The sequence below is a fragment of the Cricetulus griseus genome, chromosome 4 (assembly GCF_003668045.3).
Source record: "Cricetulus griseus strain 17A/GY chromosome 4, alternate assembly CriGri-PICRH-1.0, whole genome shotgun sequence".
Taxonomy (NCBI): domain Eukaryota; kingdom Metazoa; phylum Chordata; class Mammalia; order Rodentia; family Cricetidae; genus Cricetulus; species Cricetulus griseus.
This window is the reverse complement of record NC_048597.1, coordinates 149,168,722-149,189,957: the sequence shown is the minus strand read 5'-3', so window position 1 is coordinate 149,189,957 and position 21,236 is coordinate 149,168,722. Positions and strand designations below refer to the sequence as shown.

Genomic DNA, 21,236 nt, shown 5'->3' with positions numbered 1-21,236 from the left:
GAGAATTTAGACAAACAAAAAACAAGGTGCACAGCTGAGGAATGACACCTGAGGTTAACTTCTGGCCTTCATGGCCAAGTGGTGATGGCACATGCCTTTAATCTCAACACTCTCCAGGCAGAGGTAGGTCAAGCTCTGTTAGTTCAAGGCTAGCTAGCCTGGTCTACAGAGCGAGCTCCAGGACAGGCTCCAAAGCTACACAGAGAAACCCTGTCTCGAAAAAACAAAACAAACAAACAAAAAAACCCACCACTCTGGCCTTGACATGCATGCATATCCACCACTTGTGTATATATGGTTGTGTGTGAAATCCCCAAAGATTAGCAGAGATACAGGGGGTGGCCACATAGCACCAAGTACAGCAGCATCTATCCTTTTAGAACAACACTGCTCCCTCTACTGGATGCTTTACAGTTTAGTGTCCCTAAGCAAATGGCACAGACCTGCACCAATCAGAGCCCATCCATGACATCTTTAAGTATATTTTAACTACTTTGTCCCACACTCCTGCCCAATTCTAGATTTCTTCACCATGACTGGCTGCTGCTTCTAGGTGTTTCAAGTGAATCTGTGTTGTCTGTTAGTATGTGATGGACACATGGTCTAATATAACAGTGTTAGGAGTTTACACAGAGCCCAATAGCCTCAGTTCTCTTTTTTTTTTTTTGGTTTTTCGAGACAGGGTTTCTCTGTGTAGGTTTGGAGCCTATCCTGGCACTCGCTCTGGAGACCAGACTGGCCTTGAACTCACAGAGATCTGCCTGCCTCTGTCTCCCGAGTGCTGGGACTAAAGGTGTGTACCATCAACACCCAGCGAACAGCCTCAGTTCTAATCTTGACTCCTGCCTACCCTTTGCTGAGTGACTCCCTCCAGTCTGCCTGTTGTGTAAAGTGGGGGGGGGGGCACTAACAAGACCTACTTTGTAGATCTGAAACATGACAACATAAGTGCTTATAGTGCACTTTGAAAAATAACCTGGTGTCTTCACTACTTGTAACAAAAATTGTCATGTCTATATGAATGACATGCACTTATATCCAAGTTGGGGTAAGGGTGCACCTACAAATTAAAGGTTCAGTTCTATCAACTATAAAATGTCCTTTCCAGTCCCAAATGGTCACATTCCATCTAGGATAATCAACGCATTTCCAGATTATTTTCTGTATCTGATTTTTACGTCTGGTTAAGCCAAAGGCTGGACTGACATGTTTGTCATTTGTTCCTATCAATGTTAGTAGTTCAATAGGACTTTACAGATATGAGTTAGGAAAGGGGTGAGTGCCAACAGCTAACCGATGTAAAACTAAGGGGTTATTTGAAAGCAAAAGTTGATCTTTAAACTGTTACATGAGGTGCAAGAGATGCATGGGGAGTTGGTGCTAGTATATGGAGTCTGAGAGTCACTACTACTAGCTGTGAACTTCCCATCCCGTCCTCTTCTCTGCCTGTTTCTCATCTGTGAAGGAACAGCATGTTTCTCTGCACACTGAGAATCAGATAGACCTTCTTAGCCTCGGCAGCAATGAAGCGGAGTTGATAGAAAAGCTTAGGTCTTGAAGAGCAGAACAGGACATTGATTAATGTATTAGAATAGTAACACTGAAAATACCTTGGATTCCTCCATCCTGATCCTTCCCTTGCCCCACCCCACCAGCACTCATCAGGGTGGTTCAAGTGAACCTGCTGTCCTAGGACTGATCCCTTGGCCAGGTGACTGACCCAGCCCAGCTGGGATGTTAAGTCTCCCCTCTCTTGACTGGAAGTTTACCCTCAATGGGTCTTTGATGCCATTGTAGCATTGCTCCCTCTGAAGTGGTAACCCTAAATCATTTATGAACTAGAGCAGGGATCAGAGCCCCCAAACACATTGCAAAGGAATGAGAAAGACAGATCCATTTCCAGGAACCTCTATAGGCCCTTCCAGAGTTACCTTGGCAACAAGCTTCTCGGGAGGAGAGGCACATGGCAGTCTGTGATTGTCAGGGTTGGTGCTCTGCTTGGGCTGGCTAAGGCACCCTGTTGGAAGGCTCACAAGGCCCCTGGAAGCTTTTAGGTACTGTTAAGGGGCCTGAGCTCCAGACTGCCCACCTCCCTCACAGTTTCCACATGTTCCCCTCTCCTCTCCATTCCCAGAGCAATGTTTTCTATTTCTTCCCCATGGGCCCTAGGCCAGACTAAGAATCCCATTTCATTCAAAAGTTTCTGAATAAAACTGTACCTGGAAATTTTCCCAAAGTTAAAGAAGATAGAGGAGCCAGTTCAAGTGCACAACTGTATGGGTCCTCACCAGCCTTGATTCCCAATAGTCACTGGTTCTGGCCTCTGGTCATTTGAGGCTGAGCTCCCATGAGGCAGTGGAACTGGGTTTTTCCTATACCCCAACAACAGTATCAAGGAGAGATAGGAAAAAGAAGTTGTCCTACCTTCTCTCAAGTTCTCAACCAAAGATGGTTTTCCTCTTTTGTGAGAGAGAGTGGATTCTGCCACATCTAGGTTTGCCAACTGGCTACTGTGTTAAGCCTAAGTGAGTTCATCACCTTAAACCTCAGGATCTTTCTATTTAAAAGTAGGAGCAATCATAACAAATAGACTGCTATAAAACTAAAGTCTCAAAGGAGTCAGTACAGCCCAGGCATCTAGCAGGCACCTTTCCAATGGCTTCAGGCTCTCACACTAGAAGACCCCTCTTCACTCACTCTGGGGAGACAGGATGGCACTTCCAAAGCAGAACCAGACCAGGGCCTCCACCCCATTTAGTGACAAATTTTATTGATCTAGGAAGTCAGACAAATGTAAGTTGTAATGCTGAGAATATAGATTCCTTACTAACGTTGGAGAAAGAACTTCTGAGATGAAAACAGAGAGGCAGGCACTGGGGCAACCTGTAATCCTAGTAGTCAAGATGGCCGAGGCAAAGGGATCAAGAGTTCAAGCCAGCCCAGGGACCCTAGTTAGACCCTGTCTCAAATCAACCGACCAACTAACCAATTGACAAACTAGGTAAGAGTCAAGCCTGATGGTTCAAGCCTAAAATCCCAGAGGGATAGGAGGGTAGAATGCTTGCCTATCATGTGTGAATCCCTGGGTTCATTTTGCAGTACTACCAAGGGAAAAGGGAAAAGAAAGGGCCAAAGCCCAAACAAAACTCCTACATGACAGTAAATACTTAAATAAGGCATCCACAGGCCACCAAACCCCGGGAGAAGACCCAAAGCACATGGCAGGAAGACATCTAACATTTGCATACCTCTCTTCTAATCTCTAAGCAAACTTAAAATGTACATATACAGAAGCTGTAGACAGGATTTTGAAGAGAAAGCCCTTTGGTAGTTGTTTATTGCTTTATTGGAACTCAGGCAAGTGCACTCACTGCCTTTATAGAGCTCTGTGGAATTACATAAGGAGTGGTCAGTAACCGCTGCCTGACACACCTTCCAAGCTGTTACATTACAGCAGCCTTTCGTGTCTGAAGGCCTATCTCTTCCAAATGGTTCCAGTCACTCAACTAAGAACATACAACTTACACGTTATCAAAAAGGACCAGGATCTTCTGTTGGTGGGCAGAGCCTAAAACTCCTTCTCCCTAAATCCACTACTGATGGCTTGACTGAACATCTACCCCAAGCAGATCACTGTTACTACTTTCCATTCAAAACAGACAGGAATCCTGGAGTGTGGGCACTGAACAGAGAGTTGTATCGTGTTTGGATGCTGACAATCTACACCCACGGAGTCTGTTTTGCTACTGACTTCCTGAAAGCCAGGGCTCAAGAGGTTTGTTTTGGTGACAAATGGTCATTCAGAGAAATGGTCTGAAGACACGAAAGTTGTCATCAAGGCTCCAGAGAGTGCCTCTGTGCTCATCCGTGACATCAAAATGTCCCATTTCCGTTACCGCACTCAGCAGGACCGCAGTGGTTTGGCATAGATTGGTTCCAGCACATGTTGAGTAAGAATCAAGAAGAGGCCTCCAAGAAAGATGGCGCTGAGGAAAGCCAGCAGGACATAGCGGCCGATGAAAAAGGCATCTACAATCTGGAGAGAAAAAATATCAAAATGGAATCACTGCCATGGAACACTCCAGTGCCCTGCCTGTGTTCCCCTGAGATCTGAGGGCTGTGCCCAGGTTTTCAGTGGCATCCTGCCCTGGGTTCCCTCTGCATATGAGTAAGAAAATTTCAACTCCCTGAGTAGAAGACACAAGGTTTTTAAAGAAGAATGCCGTGGTGGGGAGAAGAGCAACAACTAATAATAAGGTAGAGGAAACAAATGGCTCAATTTAGAAGAAAGGGTGGCTTTCAGATGAGGTGACTGAAGCTTTCACCAGGAGCGTTCTGAGCCCTAATTGCAAGGGAGTGAGGAAAGTGGCCACTTATCTAAGATATTAAAACACTAAAAGGATATGTAACTTGCCCTGCCATACAGTTAGTTGCTTGGTAACCAGTCGTAAGTGAAGCCCTAATTCTACTGGTCTTTGTTGACAAAAACCTGTATCTGGTCCTGCCTCTACTGAGCTGTCTGCTGTCCTTTTCTAGAGAACAGAGCCCTCTTCTCCCTAGAGCAAAGCAGAGGTACTTAAATGGGTGGGGACAGCAGATAGCATAATCCAAATGAGTGCCCAACTTCACAGAAGCCATGAGAACTCATTTCCAGGAGAGGTTCCCAAATAGCTGACAGTCACTGTCACTGCCTAATCCCTAGGAACATACTGATTGCATGACAGTGGAGTTAAAGTTGTGACCTTAAAGTTGGGAGATTAGCTTGGATTATCCAATCCAGGCAGGCCCAAAGTAAACAGAGTCCTTAAAAACTAAAGATACTCTGGAGGTAGAGGTAGGCAGACCTCCAGTGAGCTCCAGATCAGCCAAGGCTACATAGTGAGACCTTATCTCAAGAAACAAAATGAAAGAAGAGGCAGAAGACAAGTTTGGGGAAAGAAATATGAGATAGATGCAGTCAGAGAGGGGACACACTGATGGCTCTGAAGATGGGCCAGGCACTGGGATCAGCAATGGACATTCCTGCAGAACCATTGGAAAGATGCATGGCCCTGCCCACCCTTGATTTTAACTCCGGGAGACTGAAGATGGACTTGTAACCCACACAACTGTAGATGATAAACTTATGGCAGGAACCATTTCGTTGGCAGGAATTTGTTATAGCAGCAACAGAAAGCTAATACAGTGTTGGTGCAGAAAGTTCCTGGACAATCTCAGCAGTGGAATGAGAGATCCAAAGACATCAAGGAGGAGGCTGCAGCCACCTCCACTGCTCCAGAGACTACCTCGACAGTCAACTTACAATCAAGGTCAGTTTGATAAAACGGCTTTAACATAACTTTGACCTTGGCTCTGGTACTGAACAAGTCTCTTGCGGGCTACATGTTTGCTCGCTCGGCTGTTTCACTTTTTAATTAGCCAATTAGCAGGCCTTGGGTGCAGAAGGCCCAGGCCATGTATTATTGATACCGTATTGAGCCAGGATGCTGCAGGGGCCAGTGCTCAGAACCTGAAAGTGAGAACTCCGATTCTGCTGGCCATGCTGACAAACATTTTTCTCAATCCCTGTTGTCTCCTGAGTCCGAGACTCCTATGACAGAATAGAGGGATTGATTTAGAAGCGATGCTCGCTCCATGCCGTTTCTAGCAGTCACATTTGCAGTAATTACAAACATGGCAGCACACATCACTCTTTTCTACTCAAAACAAAGACACGGGTGGGCCAGATGTAGAGAGAGCCTGACACCCAAGGGAATAACTCCTAGAATCTGTGTGGTAAGCACAATTTCCCTTAGAGTTTCCAGAACTAACTTTCTTCCTGTCACCATCATTAGTCCTGGGTAGAGCTGAACGTATGTGTTCATTTTACGTAGAAAATTATGTAAGTTTGTGGACTGTATCAAATTGACAACCTGTCAAATCTGGAGAATAGTCTCTGATATTCTGTTGAGTTCCGACGAGTTTGACAATTTTGAGGACAGAGCTCAGCTTAAATCCTTACTCTGCTTCTTCCTGGACAGTGTCAACATGGGCAGGTCACTGGAACCTTTTGCCCAGAAAAACAGTACTTCCTTCTTATCACTTGGGGTTGTTGTGTGGTTTAAATGAGACCATGTAAACAAGGTGTTTAACGTAGGTCGTAGCATACAGTAATCCTTTAAGAAATGTTAGCCATTATCATTGTTTCTACTTCAAAATTAAAATAGCTACAGAGAGGAAACAGAAGGCCACAAGAAGATGCAATGAGACAGAAAAGGTCAGTACCCTTACTTAGCAAGAGCCTGTGGGTTTGAGACCAGCCACACGTGGTAGAACTGGAGCCCCATATCAGGAAGGAACCAGAACAGGTGAGGTCTGCAGAAATGGGACAGTGAGAGAGGTGATGCAAATGGATTTACAGAAGTCGAGGCTGGCGGATGTGGTCTAAGCAATAAGGACTCATCTGCAACGTCCCCTTCCGCTTCCCCCGAAAGGCTCCCCTTGCCCACTATTCTTGATGGAAATGATTCTCTTGACACCACAAGTGGAAAAAGTCAACTTCAGAGGATGGAAAATCATGTCACTCAACACCCTGAGACCCAGGATCTGAGATTCTGAACCAAGGCTACCAGGAATGGGGGATACCACACTAAAGGCCTATGCCAGTTCCAGGGTCCCAACTCTTCTCTTTCTGTCTCCGTGGTAAGGAGTGGCTTTCCACACTGTCCTTCAACTCTATGCAAGCAGCAGATGACAGTACACCCGGTGAATCACTGCCTCGTGGTGCTGCAGGTAGGAAAGACCCTTTCCCAGGGTAAAGGGACAGGGGCTTTGCAACTCCCTTGGAGCCCCATCATTGTTTGAGCAGGTCACAGGGAAGGATGGAGGAAGCTGAGGTTAGGGGCAAAATGAAACCCACTAGCTTTACCTTCATTTCAACCTCTGGGGCTGGGAATTCACTGGCTCGAGGGAAAAGCAGCAGAACTATAGTAATGATCAGAGCACCGAGGAAGATAAAGATGATGGAGAACCTGGGGGCAAAGAGACCTGAGTATTAAAAGCACTGATGACAGTCAACTTCTCATCAGCTGGGCCTGTGCTGGCTCCTCCCTGGGGTCAGCATTCTATATTTTAGTCCCTTAAGGTCACAAAGTCCTCCACCCAAAGACTTACTTTCTAGACACATACCACCTGGGTACATTCCTGTTTATTTCTGGTAATTCCAAATTTCTAACAATGGGAATTTATGGTTTTCTACACACACAAACACACACACACACACACACACACACACACACACACACACACACACACACCTCCTCCATCCCCCACACACTTCTGTTATTTTCAGACCAGAACATTTCAGTAAATACTGTAGCTCTCTGTTTATTACTGACTTGATCCTCCCAGAGAGTGTATCTCAAGTGTTTCCAGAGTTAGGTCATAGCCTGACACAGAGGGCCAGGCCAACTCACTGTAATGTCAGTGTCCACAGGCCCAGGCTAGAGCCTTAAGAACTAGACCAAGCATGTGTCATAAATCTGAACAATTAGATAAAACTTCCACCTACAACTCCCAAGGAACTCAATAGCAGCCAAAGCATATTTTCTTGTCATCTCCGGTCTCCCCCATCCCCTCCACAGTGAGAACTGAAACACACTTCCATTCTCCTCCCGCCTCTGCCTGAGCATAAATAACACAGTTAGTGCTTATGATAAGAGGTTAAAATGCAACTCATTCAAACTGCCAGTAATTACAAAAATGATCTTCTGAATTCTAAATGTTTAATGAGCATCAGCGATTTTTGCCTCTAATTGCTTTTACCTAGGACTCCAGACTTGAAAGAATGCCTTACCTAGCTATCCCAGAGGCTCTGGACAACAGCACACACAGCAGCAGCACCAAGACCCAGATCAGAGCGAGGAGAAACACGCCAGCACCCACTCCCAGAACCATGCCAGCCATCCTAGGGGACAGAGAGAAGCATTAGCCTCTGGCTGAACCCCACCCCCACCCCACTGCACAGAGACTACACAGAGAGCCTGAACTAAATATGAGGAAGTCGATGACCAGTATATGTCTGGAGGCTCACTCATGATGGGTCTTTAATTTTCAGGAATGTCCAGCCCCAGAGTCCCTTAATGAAAACCAGGAACATAGATCCCAAAGCTTTCTTTGTGTAGGAATAGGGGTAGAGGATTTAGGGGCTGGGGTGAGGTTGTCAGTTCAAATTTGGTCTCTTCAGCTCTACTTTGACTTCTACCTGAGCTCACATTAGAAATCTGAGCTTTCTCCATCCAGAAATCCTAACCAAAGGCTCTCAGAAGGCTGCAGAGCCAATACAGAAGTTGAAACTTCAGTTAAATCTGAGGTATGAAGTTGGACTCAGCAGGCAATCACAAGGTAGAAATTTTATTCTGTTGTCAAGTACTTATTCACAGAAGGAAGAAAACTCCCAGTCCCTAAAAACAGATGTCACCCTTTGGGGCACTCACAATACGCTAAGTGCTTTGCTAGACCTGGCATGTTTAGTCATGGCAATCAGAAACATACTATTACATCTGAGCTACACGAGAGGCAAGTTAGTGTCGGTTACCTAATTGAGGCTCACACCACAAGGAGTTTGTTCTCAATTCTTGAGAGCACAGGTCTACAGTAGAGGTGTCCATGGGGCAACACACCCCCATAGGGTCTAAGCCAAGATGCTTTCTTAGGTTTCCCAGTTTCTGGTGACTCCAGGGTCTCTCTGGCTACAAGCCTCCTGTAACTGTCATTGTCCCCACATGACACTTCTCCTCTCTGTCTTCTGTCGCCCATCATCACCAGACAAGGTCCCACAGTCACACGTGCAAAGATCCCTTTGTCAAATCAAATCACATTTACAGATGCTGGAAGTTAGGTGTGGACATCTTTTGGTGGGTACTATTCAGTCCACATAACGAGGTAACACCATCCTAGAGCATCTCCCTGAGTTTCCTTTTCAGTACCAGAGACAAATCTTCAGGAAACAGATTCTTCCTGAAGTTTCTGGGCTTCTTTACCTGGTGATTTAAACACAATGGAAATATATTGTGTCCTGTTGTAAGCTTACTGGAAGAGACTCTAAGCATGAACTGGGGGGGAAAAAAAAAAGAAAAAGGAAAAAAGTTGATTCAGTCAACACGGTGCTATGCCCACCATGGAAAACATCGTGCTCCTAGTTAGGATGACAAAGGAAAAAAAAGATATGTATCCCAGCCAAAGCTGATGGTCTATTAGAGAACAATGTGATGCAAACAGCTATCCGTATTATATTTTCATTTGTGACAAAAACAAAGAGCATCAGGAGCTTTGAAAAGGTTAAGGGAGAAGCTAATGCTAGCATACTTGGGAAGGAATCAGTGTGGCAGGATGGTGGAGTAGGGGGAGCGCCCACTTGCCTCTGTCCTTCCTGCAGAGCCCTCTGTCCTCATTAGAGCCCAGTGAGTATCATGTCAGTAACTGTAGCAGGGCAAGTACTTCCCTGTCTCTAGGACTTTGTATTTGCTGTTTCTCAGGCAGGATTCAACCATTGGCCCACAACAAGGAGCTTGCTATTTGGTTATTTGTGTGACTGGGTTGACCTTTCCTCGTGGTTGATATTGTAGCTTCATCAGAAGAATGTCATCCTGAGAGAGCCCTTCCCTGACTTTCCATCTACAGTAACTCTCCAAAAGCATTAGTGTCTCCCTCTTTCTTCCAGAGCGCTCTTCCCCAACTGTGGGTAACAACTCAGGCTCTTGCATACCACGCAAATGCTCTATGCTACTGAGCTATTGCCTCAGCCTCCACAGTTAACATTTCTATCCATTTGCTTACAAGTTCACTTTCTGTCTCCCTTATTAAGAAAATACACCCCTGAGGACAGAAACTATTTTTCCCACCCTGCCATCCCCGGTTCTCAGCATAAAGATTATGTGTAACAAGTATTTGCTGATGAATAAGTGACGCCATACTGGCGAGTCTGTAAAATTCAAGTGAAGGGTGATAAGGTCATATAGCAAGGTATAGAAAGATGATGGAAACTTCTGGTTAATATGTTGCATGGGGCTAACAAGGTAAGTTCCTCACAGAACAGTGGAAGTGACTAGCAAAATGGAGTTTTTAAAACCTTAACATGTAAAATGGTAACATCTAAAGTGCTCTGAATTTAATGTACACCCAAAGCCTGATGGGTAAGCAGGGGCTGGGCTCAAAGTCCACAGTGGCCCTGACTGGAGATGGAGGCCTAAGATTAGGGCTCCTCCAGTGAGATCTCAGCCCATGGTGCATAAAACTAGAACCAAGGAGAGAACAATCTATAACACTGGTCCCTCAAAGGTTCAAGTAGTGTTTGAGTAGACTCTGAAAAATCTACTAGAAACTTAGTTGAAGAGAGCAGGCCAAGTGACTCAGGCTATAACAAAAAACAACAACAACAAAACAAAAACAAAAACAAAACAAACAAATAAACAAAACATCAACTAGAGAGAAATCTGAATCCTAACCCTATATTACCTACAAGCAGAGTGTTAGGGTCCCACTAGCAGGCTGTGTGGGATTCCTAGTAGAAAGATTAACTACAATAAGCGGATAAGCTGTTGTGGAATAATCTTTTTGTACACTTGAAGATGTGTCACTCTGATTGGTTTAATAAAAAGCAGAATGGACAATAGCGAGGCAGGATTTCCAGACAGTGAAGATGCTGGGAAAAGGGTGGAGATGCCAGAGACGCACAGCAAGCAGGATGGGCAGTACAGAGGTGAGGTAATAAAGCCACGTGACAGAAAGTAAATTAATAGAAATGGGTTAATTTAAGTTATAAGAGCTAGTTAGAAACAAGCCTAAGCTAAGGCCGAGTTTTCATAATCAATATAAGTCTCTGTGTCATTGTTTTGTATGTGTGTGAGCTGGCCACTCAATGAAAACTCCATATACAATAAAGTACAGAATAACTGAATAAATACAATAACTAAATAAATAACCACAAAAAATAACTACAATTAACTACAGAAACTACAATAAAAATGAAAAGCCTACAAGATCCCCAACAGACTAACTAAAGTCACTGTTGGGGACACCACTCAGCAGGCATACAAGGCTTCTTCAAGAATAAATATGAGGGACCTGGGGAGGTGGTTAAGTTGGCAAAGTGTCTGTGGCACAAGCATGAGGCCCTGAGTTCCAATCTCCAGTGCTCATGTAAAGGCAATGGTGTCCATCTGTGATCCAGCAAGTGGAAAGGAGGGCCCTGGAGCTCACTGGCTGGCCAGTCTAGTCAACTGGTGAACTCCAGGTTCAGTGGGAAATCCTGTCTGAAAAGTAAGGTAGAGAAGCAATCAAAGAAGACACCTGGCATTGACCTCTGGCTTCTACCACTTGCATATAGACCTGCACACATACATAAACTCACACCCAACCAACACACAAATTTTCAGAAGAAGAAATAAATATGAAATAGGCTGGGAGATACAGGTCAATGGTAGAGCACATGCCTATCACAAATGAGGCCCTAGGTGTAAGCCTCTGTACCACATGGAATATCAAATTTTTTATTTTACATTTATTATGCAGCCGTAATCATGGACTCATAGTAAATGTAAGCACCCCAGACTTGACTGTTGAAAGATGCTCATCCTGGATTATGAAAAATAAAAGTGCTTGCTTCAGCAGCACACACACTAAAACTGGAACGATACGGAGATTAGCATGGCCCCTGCGCAGAGATGACACATAAATTTGAGAAGTGTTCCATATTTAAAAATAAATAAAAAAAATAAGATAAAAGTAGCTGTTTACAAAAGTGACAGAAAACACAAATGAGAAGATGAAAAGCTGAATTGGAAAAAGATATACGAGGCAGATACTAGCCAAGCAAATACAGGGAAAGGAGGAACTGGGGGCAATGACAATAAACACTGAGTTTGAGTCTTCAGGATGAAAGCTCTGGAGATCTGCTTCCCAGTAATGTAAACACTGAGCACTGCCGGACTGCATGCTTCCAATGATTAGGATGGGAAACCGTCACCGTGTGTGGTCTGCCACCAATGGGCAAAGCAAAATAAAATGTAAGCTAGAGGACCAGTATTAGTAACAAGAAAATACATGGAAAGATTTGAAACTATCAGTAAGAACAGTTTTGAAAGGAATGATTTAACCAAAGAAGATGTAACCTGAAGGAAATATGAACCTAACAACAAAGTCAAAAGAGACAAAAGCACCACAATAACTGGCAAGCCCAAATTAATGGATTTTACTACTATTTCAGAGATAGATTGGAAAAAACAAAAAACAAAAAACGAGCATAAACATCATACAGAGGATAGCTGAATGGCCAATATAGGTAAAGGTCCTTACCTCATTAGTCACCAGAAAAATGCAAATAAAAATCAAATGAAGTATCTCTATGTATATCTACCAGATAGCCAAAAGGTCAATGGCAGAGAGTCCATAAAAATGTAGAGCATTATGCACACAATCAATCATACAAATGACAGTATAAAGCAATACAAATGAATACATTACAATTACATCCAACAATGTAGGTGAGTTTCACAAGCATTAAGTGAAGGAGAGAATAAAAAGCTCACTGTAGACTCCAGTTATATAATGTTCAAAAACAGGTACAACTGCTCCAGGGTACCTTGAGTGACTGGATGGGGCACTGACGATAAAATTGGTTTTTGATCTGGGCGTTGGTTACCTGGCTTTGTAACTCTGGTGATCAGTATCTAGCTATAGATACTTGGGGTTTGTGCCATTTTCTATTGTGTTACACTTACCTACAAATCCTTTTATGAAATGGTCATTGAATAGTTAAAGTGAAATATACTTTCTAAAAGGTATAGATCCCCTTTAAAATTAAAAATAAAGGTATAGATTCTTTATGGCACATGAATCTACACAGACACACACACACACACACCACTCCAGACAGCAGAACACTGTGCCAGGCATTTCATGATATTTAGGGGCTGGGGGTGGGGATAAGGGACTGTTATGAAACAGACTGGTCATGAGGTAGCTCCCGAAGCTGGGTGATAGGTGAGTAGATGTTGATTTCAGCACTTTCTTAACATTTTGAATGGAGTTCAAACTTGCATAATAAAAATATGTATGCACGTTCATACATGTGCAAGTATGATTAACGACAACAGATATTTGTAAGACTTTTTTGTAGCTAAAATTTTGCAGCTTCATGAAAAGGCCTTTTAAAAGTACCCGGACAGTGGGGTAAAGCAGGCTGTGTAGAGAAGTAACTTCTGCTTTTAGATGAGTTGGCTTAATTAAAAAAAAAATCTCAATTTTTCCTAACGTAAAAATTCAGTGCAATTCTAACCAAAATCCAAAAATACTTTAAGGAACTGGAAAATGAATCCCAAATTCACACAGGAGTAAAGAGCCAAGAATAGCCAACAGCACTTGAGAACTAGGAATGGCAGCGTGCCTTTCTTGTCACCAACTGCCACAGACACATTATGAAACCAAGGTAATTAAAACAGTGGGACAAAGACACATGGACCACAAGCATGAAAACTGAAAGCTCAGACACAGATCTGTGTATCCCTAGGAAGAAGATGGCTTCATGGCCCAGTGTGTAAAGGGTTTCACAGTGGTGGTAACGTGAACGATTATCTAACCAGAGAACAATAAAACTCGACCTCTACTCTGTAGCATGTACAGAAGTCGATTTTTAGTGGAAGTAATTCATAATGGAACAGCATATGTTTAAATATATGAATGTTCAGGCTGACTACACTAGAATACATAATGAAGTACAGTAGCCAGATGCTTGCACCTAAACTTAGAATCTCCACAAGTGGGAAAGTGCCACGTGCACACTATGCAGGTGTGTTGTGCTGGCAGCTCAAATACCACGAGCTGTGCTGCCCTTCAGTTACATGATTTTTCTAGACTGAGGAACAAGTCTTGTTAAAGCTCCAAACCACAGATCAGTATAATTTTCCCTTGATTTACATTCCTGGAAATTACACTTTATTAAACTGTGCCAACAATTACATTATGTTAACACACACACACACACATACAAATGGTGTTAGGTTCTAGGCCAAGATACTTATTAAAAGAGAACATTGGAGGGGCTGAAGAGATGGCTCAGTGGTTAAGAGCACTGACTGTTCTTCCAGAGGTCCTGAGTTCAATTCCCAGCAACCACATGGTGGCTCACAACCACCTTGAATGAGATCATGCAGGCAGAAGACTATATACATAATAAATAAATAAAATATTTAAAAATTAAAAAAAAAGAGAACACTGGAAAGTTGCACAAGATGCAAGGCAATTCTTCATTTGAGGACTGTTCCCAACATTGCACACCTAACATTCTCAGCTCTCTGGTATATTCTAACCACAATAATAACTAAATATGGCCTCACAAATTCTCAAATGTCCCTCAGGGACATGCACGTCCCTTGAAAAGTTCAAACAAAATTCTAGACACTGTCATATAAGTAGACACATATGAGGACATTCACTATAATTTCAATAGCAAAATAGGAGGGGAAAAAGCTACACACCTGTCAAATGGACTTATTTTATCCTCACAATGAACATTTCAAATGGATGGATTTGATCTATATACATTGGCATGAATATATCTCAACAGCAGTGCTGAGTGACAAAAGGAAGCTGCAACCCGAGAACAGTGGCCTGTGTCTGTAATACCAGCACTTGGGGGAACTGAGGCAGAAGGAGTTTAGTTCTAAGCCAGTGAGTCCTTATCTAAAACAGACACAAATGCACACATACAAATATATAAGTAAATAAATAGCTGTTCTTTCTTTTTCCTCTCCTGGGAATGGAACTCAGAATGGTCCAGCATTTGACATACCATCATTGGCTTTCCTACAATACAGCCTCTGACAAAACTAGGCTATTTTGAACCCCTGGCAACAGGATTGTTCATCTTCACACCAAGAAGGCTGGGAGAGCACTAAATCCGAATATGGAGTGAGGGGGTTCCTGCTGTAAGGCCTCAAGTCCATATGAGGCTATCTAAAACAAACACGCACATCAGCAGGGCCTACAGCGGTACTACGTGTGCTAAGCGTGTCCATGACAAGATCAAGTGTGCCTCCTTAGGGGAAGTGTTGAAGGCACAAGCACAGCTTTTTTAAGTAATAAAAATCAAAGCTCTGGGGTGGGGGAAGTAAATAAATAAGTAAATGTAAGCTGTAAACTGAAATCCAAAGCATACAGTTTATATTTTAAACTTTAAAAAAAATTATCTTCAGCCGGGCATGGTACCACACTCCTTGAGTCCCAGCAGTCAGGAGGCAGAGGCATAGATATTCAAAGTATAACAGTGTGGGCACTGCGCTGGGAAGTGCTTGCCCCGGAAGTGGGAGTAGTTGAGTTAGATCACTGAACCCATGGGAAAAATGCTTCTAATTCCAATGCTGGGAAGGCAGATGTAGGGGAAGCTATAGCCACGCCTACTTAGGGGCTGGCTACAAGTGTGTCTGACCACTCCTAAGTAGGCGTGGCTACAGCTTCCCCTACAGGCAGAGACAGGAGGCTTCCTGAAGCCGCCAGCCAGCCAGTCTAGCCTAGCTACACTCCAGGTCAATAAGAGGCACTGCCTCAGATGACAGAGTTCTTGAGGGTAACACCTGAGGTTGTTTTCCAGCTTCCCCATGTGCACACATGCAAGTGTTAAAAAACAACAACACCGAAAACATGAGTACAAATTATACACAGCAATTCTGGTGTATAATTCTGGTGTCTCTGGGAGGGAGGAGGGAAACAGAATGGGACCAGCAAAGAGAAGAGAAAGGATTTTAACTGTTTGTGATGCTTCATTTCTTTAAAATAAAAACCATGAGCAGAATGCCAGAATGCTACACAACTATTTTATTATATTATCAAAACTAGAGATTTCAACAGCCCCTAGTTTTTAAACATTTGGGGGACTTCTCTTTCCTTCTTTCTTTCTTTCTTTCTTTTGATTTCTTTTCTTTCTTTCTTTCGATTTCTTTCTTTTTTTAGCTTCTCCGATGTTTATTTTTTATTTTATGTGCCTTCAAGTTTTTGCCTGAATGTATGTCTGTGTGAAGATGTTGGATCCCCTGGAACTGGCTTTACAGACAGTTGTGAGTTGCCACGTAGGTGCTGGGAATAGAACCCAGGTCCTCTAGAAGAGCAGCCAGTGCTCTTAACCACTGCGCCATCTCTCCAACCCCAAGAAATTAAAGAGACTTCTTAATTTTTAAAAGGTAAGTGATAGTTTCATCTAGTGGCTTCAGGCCTATAATCCCAGCTATCTGAGTACCTGAGGCAGAAGAATTTCCAGTTCAAGGTCCACCTGGGCAACTTGGTAGGACTGTTCAAAATAAAGTTACCAAAAAACAAAAACAAAAACAAAAACCTAAGGGCTAGAGAGCTGATCAGTGGCAGAGCTCTTACAACCAATTTTCCTCCCCCATGTCAGGATGTATATGTCCAGAAAAGGACATATACATATATGTCTCTTACCAGGCAGTAGTTGGGCACACCTTTAATCCCAGCACTCAGGAGGCATAGGCAGGCAGATCTCTGTGAGTTTGAGGCCAGCTTGGTCTACAGAGTGAGTTCCAGAATAGCCAGGGCCACACAGAGAACCCCTGTCTCGATGAAAAACAAAAAGTGCACTTTTCTTAGCTGTGGAAATAGAAAGGGGTCAAAGGGATATCTGAAATGACTAGTGTAAGTGACTGAGCTGATGGGACAGCTGTGAAGGAAATGTCTACCCAGGATTAGCTGCACTGTTCTGGGCACCATACAATAACCCAGAAGACAAGAACAAATCTCATCACCTAGAAAGCAGGGAAAATGACAGCTGGAGCCAGTAACATCAGAAACATTATCTCCTATCCTCCCAAATGCTGACAAGCTTAGGTGACATCAAGTTACACCTATGTTACAACTTCTAAAATGAGGATCATTATTTCATAATTGAATTATATATTCTCTTTTAAGATTTTTTATTTGTGTGTGTGTGTGTGTGTGTGTGTGTGAGAGAGAGAGAGAGAGAGAGAGAGAGAGAGAGAGAGAGAGAGACAGACAGACAGACAAACAGACAGAGAAAGAGAGAGAGAGATTTGTACAGGTATGAACAGGTCTCATGCATGCATGCTTGTGTGTGTGTGTGTGTGTGAGAGAGAGAGAGAGAGAGAGAGAGAGAGAGAGAGAGATTTGTGCAGGTGTGAACCCAGGGTCTCATGCATGCATGCTTGTGTGTGTGTGTGTGTGTGTGTGTGTGTGAGAGAGAGAGAGAGAGAGAGAGAGAGAGAGAGAGAGAGAGAGAGAGAGATTTGTGCAGGTGTGAACCCAGGGTCTCATGCATGCATGCTTGTGTGTGTGTGTGTGTGTGTGTGTGTGTGATTTTTGTGCAGGTGTCTATGGAGGCTAAAGAGAACATCAGGCCTGGCATTGGTGACGCACACCTTTAATCCCAGCACTCCGGAGGCAGAGGCAGGCAGATCTCTGTGAGTTTGAGACCTGGTCTACAAGAGCTAGTTCCAGGACAGCCTCCAAAGCCACAGAGAAACCCTGTCTCGAAAAACCAAAAAAAAAAAAAAAAAGAGAGAGAGAGAGAGAGAGAGAGAGAGAGAGAGAGAGGGAGAGAACATCAGATTCCCTGAAACTGGAGTTACAGATGGTTTTTAATCCTGGGAATTGGACTCCGAACTCTGGAAGAGCAGCAAATGCTCTTGGCAACTGAGTCAATGCTACAGTCCCAGTGACCTTCTGGTCCTACATCCATCTCCCCAGGGCTGAGATTACAGGGGTGTGGACCACTTCCTGTTCAAGAGGTGCTGGGGACACAATCAGGGTCTCGTGCATGGTAGATGAGACTGTGACTTCTCAGCTACATCTGCAAGCCTCTGGAATGGCCAAATTATGTTAGTGAGATTTGATTAAAACAAAAAGTGTTTATTTACTTAAGATTCAGAATACTATTCAAATATTCTTTGAGAGCTGATGGCTTAGCCAACACAATTTTAAGAGTAAATTCATTTGAATCGGGTGACCTACAGCAGGAAAAACTATCTGTGTACATTTAAACACCTTGTCTAGCAGCTGACAAGAGCAAGGCAAGGCCAGTGTTTTGTTGTTTTTCTCCCTGTGATGGAAGCTGTGAGAGTTTTCATTGTTAAGTTTCTCCAGACCCTGCATATAAGTGTGTGTTCTTCATCTAAGCTTGGTTCTACATGTCCTTTCACCAGTTCCCAGGGGAAACTCAAAGTCCTGCATCCAGGGCTCATTGGACAAAAACTGCAGCGCTCACCACCAAGCTGAGGATCTTAAGGGAGAAAACTGAGATCTGTCACGGAACAACTTGCTGTCGAGGGCAAATGGAGACTGCTGGGACAATACTGTGGCTAGAGGCTGTTGATGGATCTTACCTTGCCCATACCCATATTTTCAGAACCAAGTCCTTGAAAGCAATAGAAAATGATAGGTTATTGGACAGGATTGCCTTTCCGGAGAAATCCTTTGCGATTCTCCTTGTTTTTTTTTTGTTTGTTTTCACTGTTGTTGTTTTGAGATATGTTTGCTTTGTGCAACAGACCTGGCTTTCCTGGAACTCGATCTGTAGACCTACCTGACTGGCCCCAAACTCACAGAGACCCGCCTGCTCCCCTACCCCATCCTGCCTCCAGAGTGCTGAGACTAAAGGTGTGTGCCACTACACCCGGCTCCTTTTTAAATTTTCTTTCTTTTTGTTTTTTGTTTGTTTTTCGCGCCAGAGTTTCTCTGTGTAACAGTCCTGGCTGTCCTGAAACTCACTCTGTAGACCAGGCTGGCCGCCAATTCACATAGATCCGCCTGCCTCCGCCCCAGCCCTTTTTAATTTTCTTGATTGCTTATTCCAAACCTTCAAAAATAGTGAAAACGGCCAGGTGTAGTGATACACACCTGTCATCCTAGCATTCAAAAGGCTGGGGAAGGAACATAGTAAGTCTGAGGCCACCCTGACCCATCTCAAACAAAACAAAACAACAAACTGAAGTCCTGAGAGCTTACACTTATCTTTCTACTTTAAAAACTTCTGCCTCGTTTGGGTTTTAAAACATTAGGCTAATGCCTCCATCTTTGCTGGTCAAATCACATGCAAGTCTGGGGAAAATCAACTGCCAGGAGGCCTAAGGACCACCACCTGACGATAAAGAGAGGGTGCTCCATTGCTCCGACCCTGCCCTTTTTCCTAGGCAGGCACCGATTCAGTGGGCTGGCCGTACCACACAGCTTAGCAGGGAACACTGGGATCTGAGTAGCAATCCCAGGCCTGCCGCTAGGGTGGCTTGCGGGGGTCCGCGCGCCTCCCGCCCTCGCCTTCCCGGCCTCCGCGGCCATGCCTCCGGTCCTCACCTGGCTCTCGGGTTCCTTAACCGCACTCACCCCTCACCCTCCATCCAGCTCACCGGGGCTCTGATCTACTTTGAACGAATCACAAGTAGGGTTTTATTTAGGAGATTTACGATGGGCCAATCAAAGTCGATCTTTCAGCACTTAGCTTCCTTCTGGTTTGCTCACGGTTTTGCTGTGGCTCCAGGCAACGCAAAGCGTGTGGTGGGTGGTGAGCACGTCGGTCTCCTTTACGCCCTCCGATTGGTCGGTCGTGCACTGTACTCAGTTTCAATTGGATATTCAAGCTTGTCAATCACATCCCCTTAACCACTAAACCCTCAGACAACAACCAGAGGACTATTTATTATCTTCTCGCTGTCCGAGTTGAGATTGCGCGGCCCAATCGTAGAGCTGCCGGATCGGTGCTCCTGGAGGTGCGGAAGTTCCGCGGTCCAGACTTTAGCGCCTGTCCCGACATGTGATGACCAATCAGTCCCCAATCCGCAGGAGAGGCCCAGGATTATTGTGGGGGCAAGTCAAATCGGCTGGGCCCCTCAAGGGTCCCTAACATCCCTCATGAACTGAGTCCCCATCACCAGTTGAAATAACATCACGTTCTATTATCCTTAGCCAGCCTTATTTTATTGGTCGTTACTCTTCCCTTTGTTTTGACATGTACCGAAGCAAAGATCAGTGAAACCAAGAGAGAGCCTGGGGAAAAGGACCGAGATCAAATAAACCTTTTATTATTGCCACCCTATCCAGGCAGCTGGCCCACACTTACAGAAGAGTGGTCTTTCCTACCCTAACTGCTACCCAGATTTTGTGCCCAGGCTGTAGGATCTTTGATTAAAAGATCAGGCCAGCGAAAGGAAACAGGGCAAAGTTTGCATCTTTCACTGTGAAAGCAGGAAGGGTAAACAGACAACAAGCAAAAACAATACCGGATTTGAGAACTTCGGTCCTTGAACCCGTGTCCTTAGACAAAATATGGAAACATTGGGAAGCACACTATTGGGTCTGAATCTCTGATTAAATGTATTTGGTCTCCCCGGCCCCAGCCCCACCCCTCCAGTCTCACTATGTAGCTCCTGCTTTCCTGTAACTCACTCTGTAGACCAGGCTGGCCTCAAACTCACAGATCTGTCTGACTCTGCCTCTGGGGTTGTAGTGGGATTAAAGGCATGGGGCCCCTAGCTTAGCTTCTGGTGCATTCAATTTCTGAATTGTTATCTTACGAATGAAATGGAGGCTAATTGAATTTTATTGACTGCAGTTATCAAGTTTATATAAACTAACCTACCGTTTACCTCTTTAACAACTGAACCTTAGCTGACCCATTGAGGAGCTATGTTATTGTTACTGTAGCTATGTACTATTAGAGACTGAGAGGATACAAGAAATAAAATGTGACTTCTGCCTTAAAGTGTTTTGTATAGTTTTGTAGTGTCAGGCCAACAACACAAGATCTAACAATGGGCCAAACCTAATTTATAGTTAACTACTCCAGAGGATAGCAATGTTCCACACTTCAGAACACTTTGATGTTTTAATTTTTTGTTTGTTTGTTTGTTTGACACAGGATTTCTCTGTGTAACAGCTCTGGCTAAGTGGAGTCAAACTGAGACAAGGTTCCTCTATATTGCTTTAGAGCCTGTCCTGGAACTCCCTCTGTGCTGGAATTAAAGGCGTGTGCCACCATGGCCTGGCCTAATGTTTAAACTTTTATTTCCTGTCTATGAATATTTTGTCTACATGTGTACCACACTCATGCACATGTTCCTAAAGGTCAGAAAAGGTTGTTTCACAGTTCCCATCCCTTTCCAGCAGTCTGTCTAACTATGAACCCATCTAAGGTAACTAATCCACTGATGAGGTCGAGGTTGGAGCCTTCAGGATCCAGTCAT

The 21,236-nt window shown here is 44.0% G+C and overlaps 1 protein-coding gene and 1 non-coding gene across 3 annotated transcripts; one reads left to right on the top strand and one right to left on the bottom strand.

The window, feature by feature from the left end:
• Positions 1-2,749: 2,749 nt before the first annotated feature.
• Tmem218 (transmembrane protein 218) lies at positions 2,750-19,502 on the bottom strand. Of its 2 annotated transcripts, XM_027411804.2 has the most exons (5): positions 19,351-19,502; positions 8,576-9,020; positions 7,835-7,945; positions 6,908-7,010; positions 2,750-4,036 (listed from the first exon to the last, which is right to left on the bottom strand). In XM_027411804.2, exons 3-5 carry the CDS (start codon positions 7,942-7,944, stop codon positions 3,902-3,904), a joined length of 348 nt encoding a protein of 115 aa, XP_027267605.1. In that variant the 5' UTR covers position 7,945; positions 8,576-9,020; positions 19,351-19,502; the 3' UTR covers positions 2,750-3,901. The 2 variants fall into 2 exon arrangements, with proteins under 2 accessions (XP_027267605.1, XP_027267604.1); XM_027411803.2 differs by lacking the exon at positions 8,576-9,020 and having other exon boundaries at positions 19,351-19,499.
• Positions 11,634-11,737, top strand: LOC113831768. Its single transcript, XR_003484753.1, has one exon. It is a non-coding gene; the product is annotated as a U6 spliceosomal RNA (small nuclear RNA).
• Positions 19,503-21,236: the final 1,734 nt, after the last annotated feature.

What these genes read in the sequence shown, in the direction of transcription:
- Tmem218 (XM_027411804.2), bottom strand. Translation starts at nt 7,944, where the DNA reads ATGGCTGGCATGGTTCTGGGAGTGGGTGCTGGCGTGTTTCTCCTCGCT. An exon ending in AGAGCCTCTGGGATAGCTAG is followed by an intron (nt 7,011 to 7,834) that starts GTAAGGCATTCT and finishes CTTTGCCCCCAG; the next exon opens with GTTCTCCATCATCTTTATCT. An exon ending in CCCCAGAGGTTGAAATGAAG is followed by an intron (nt 4,037 to 6,907) that starts GTAAAGCTAGTG and finishes TTTTCTCTCCAG; the next exon opens with ATTGTAGATGCCTTTTTCAT.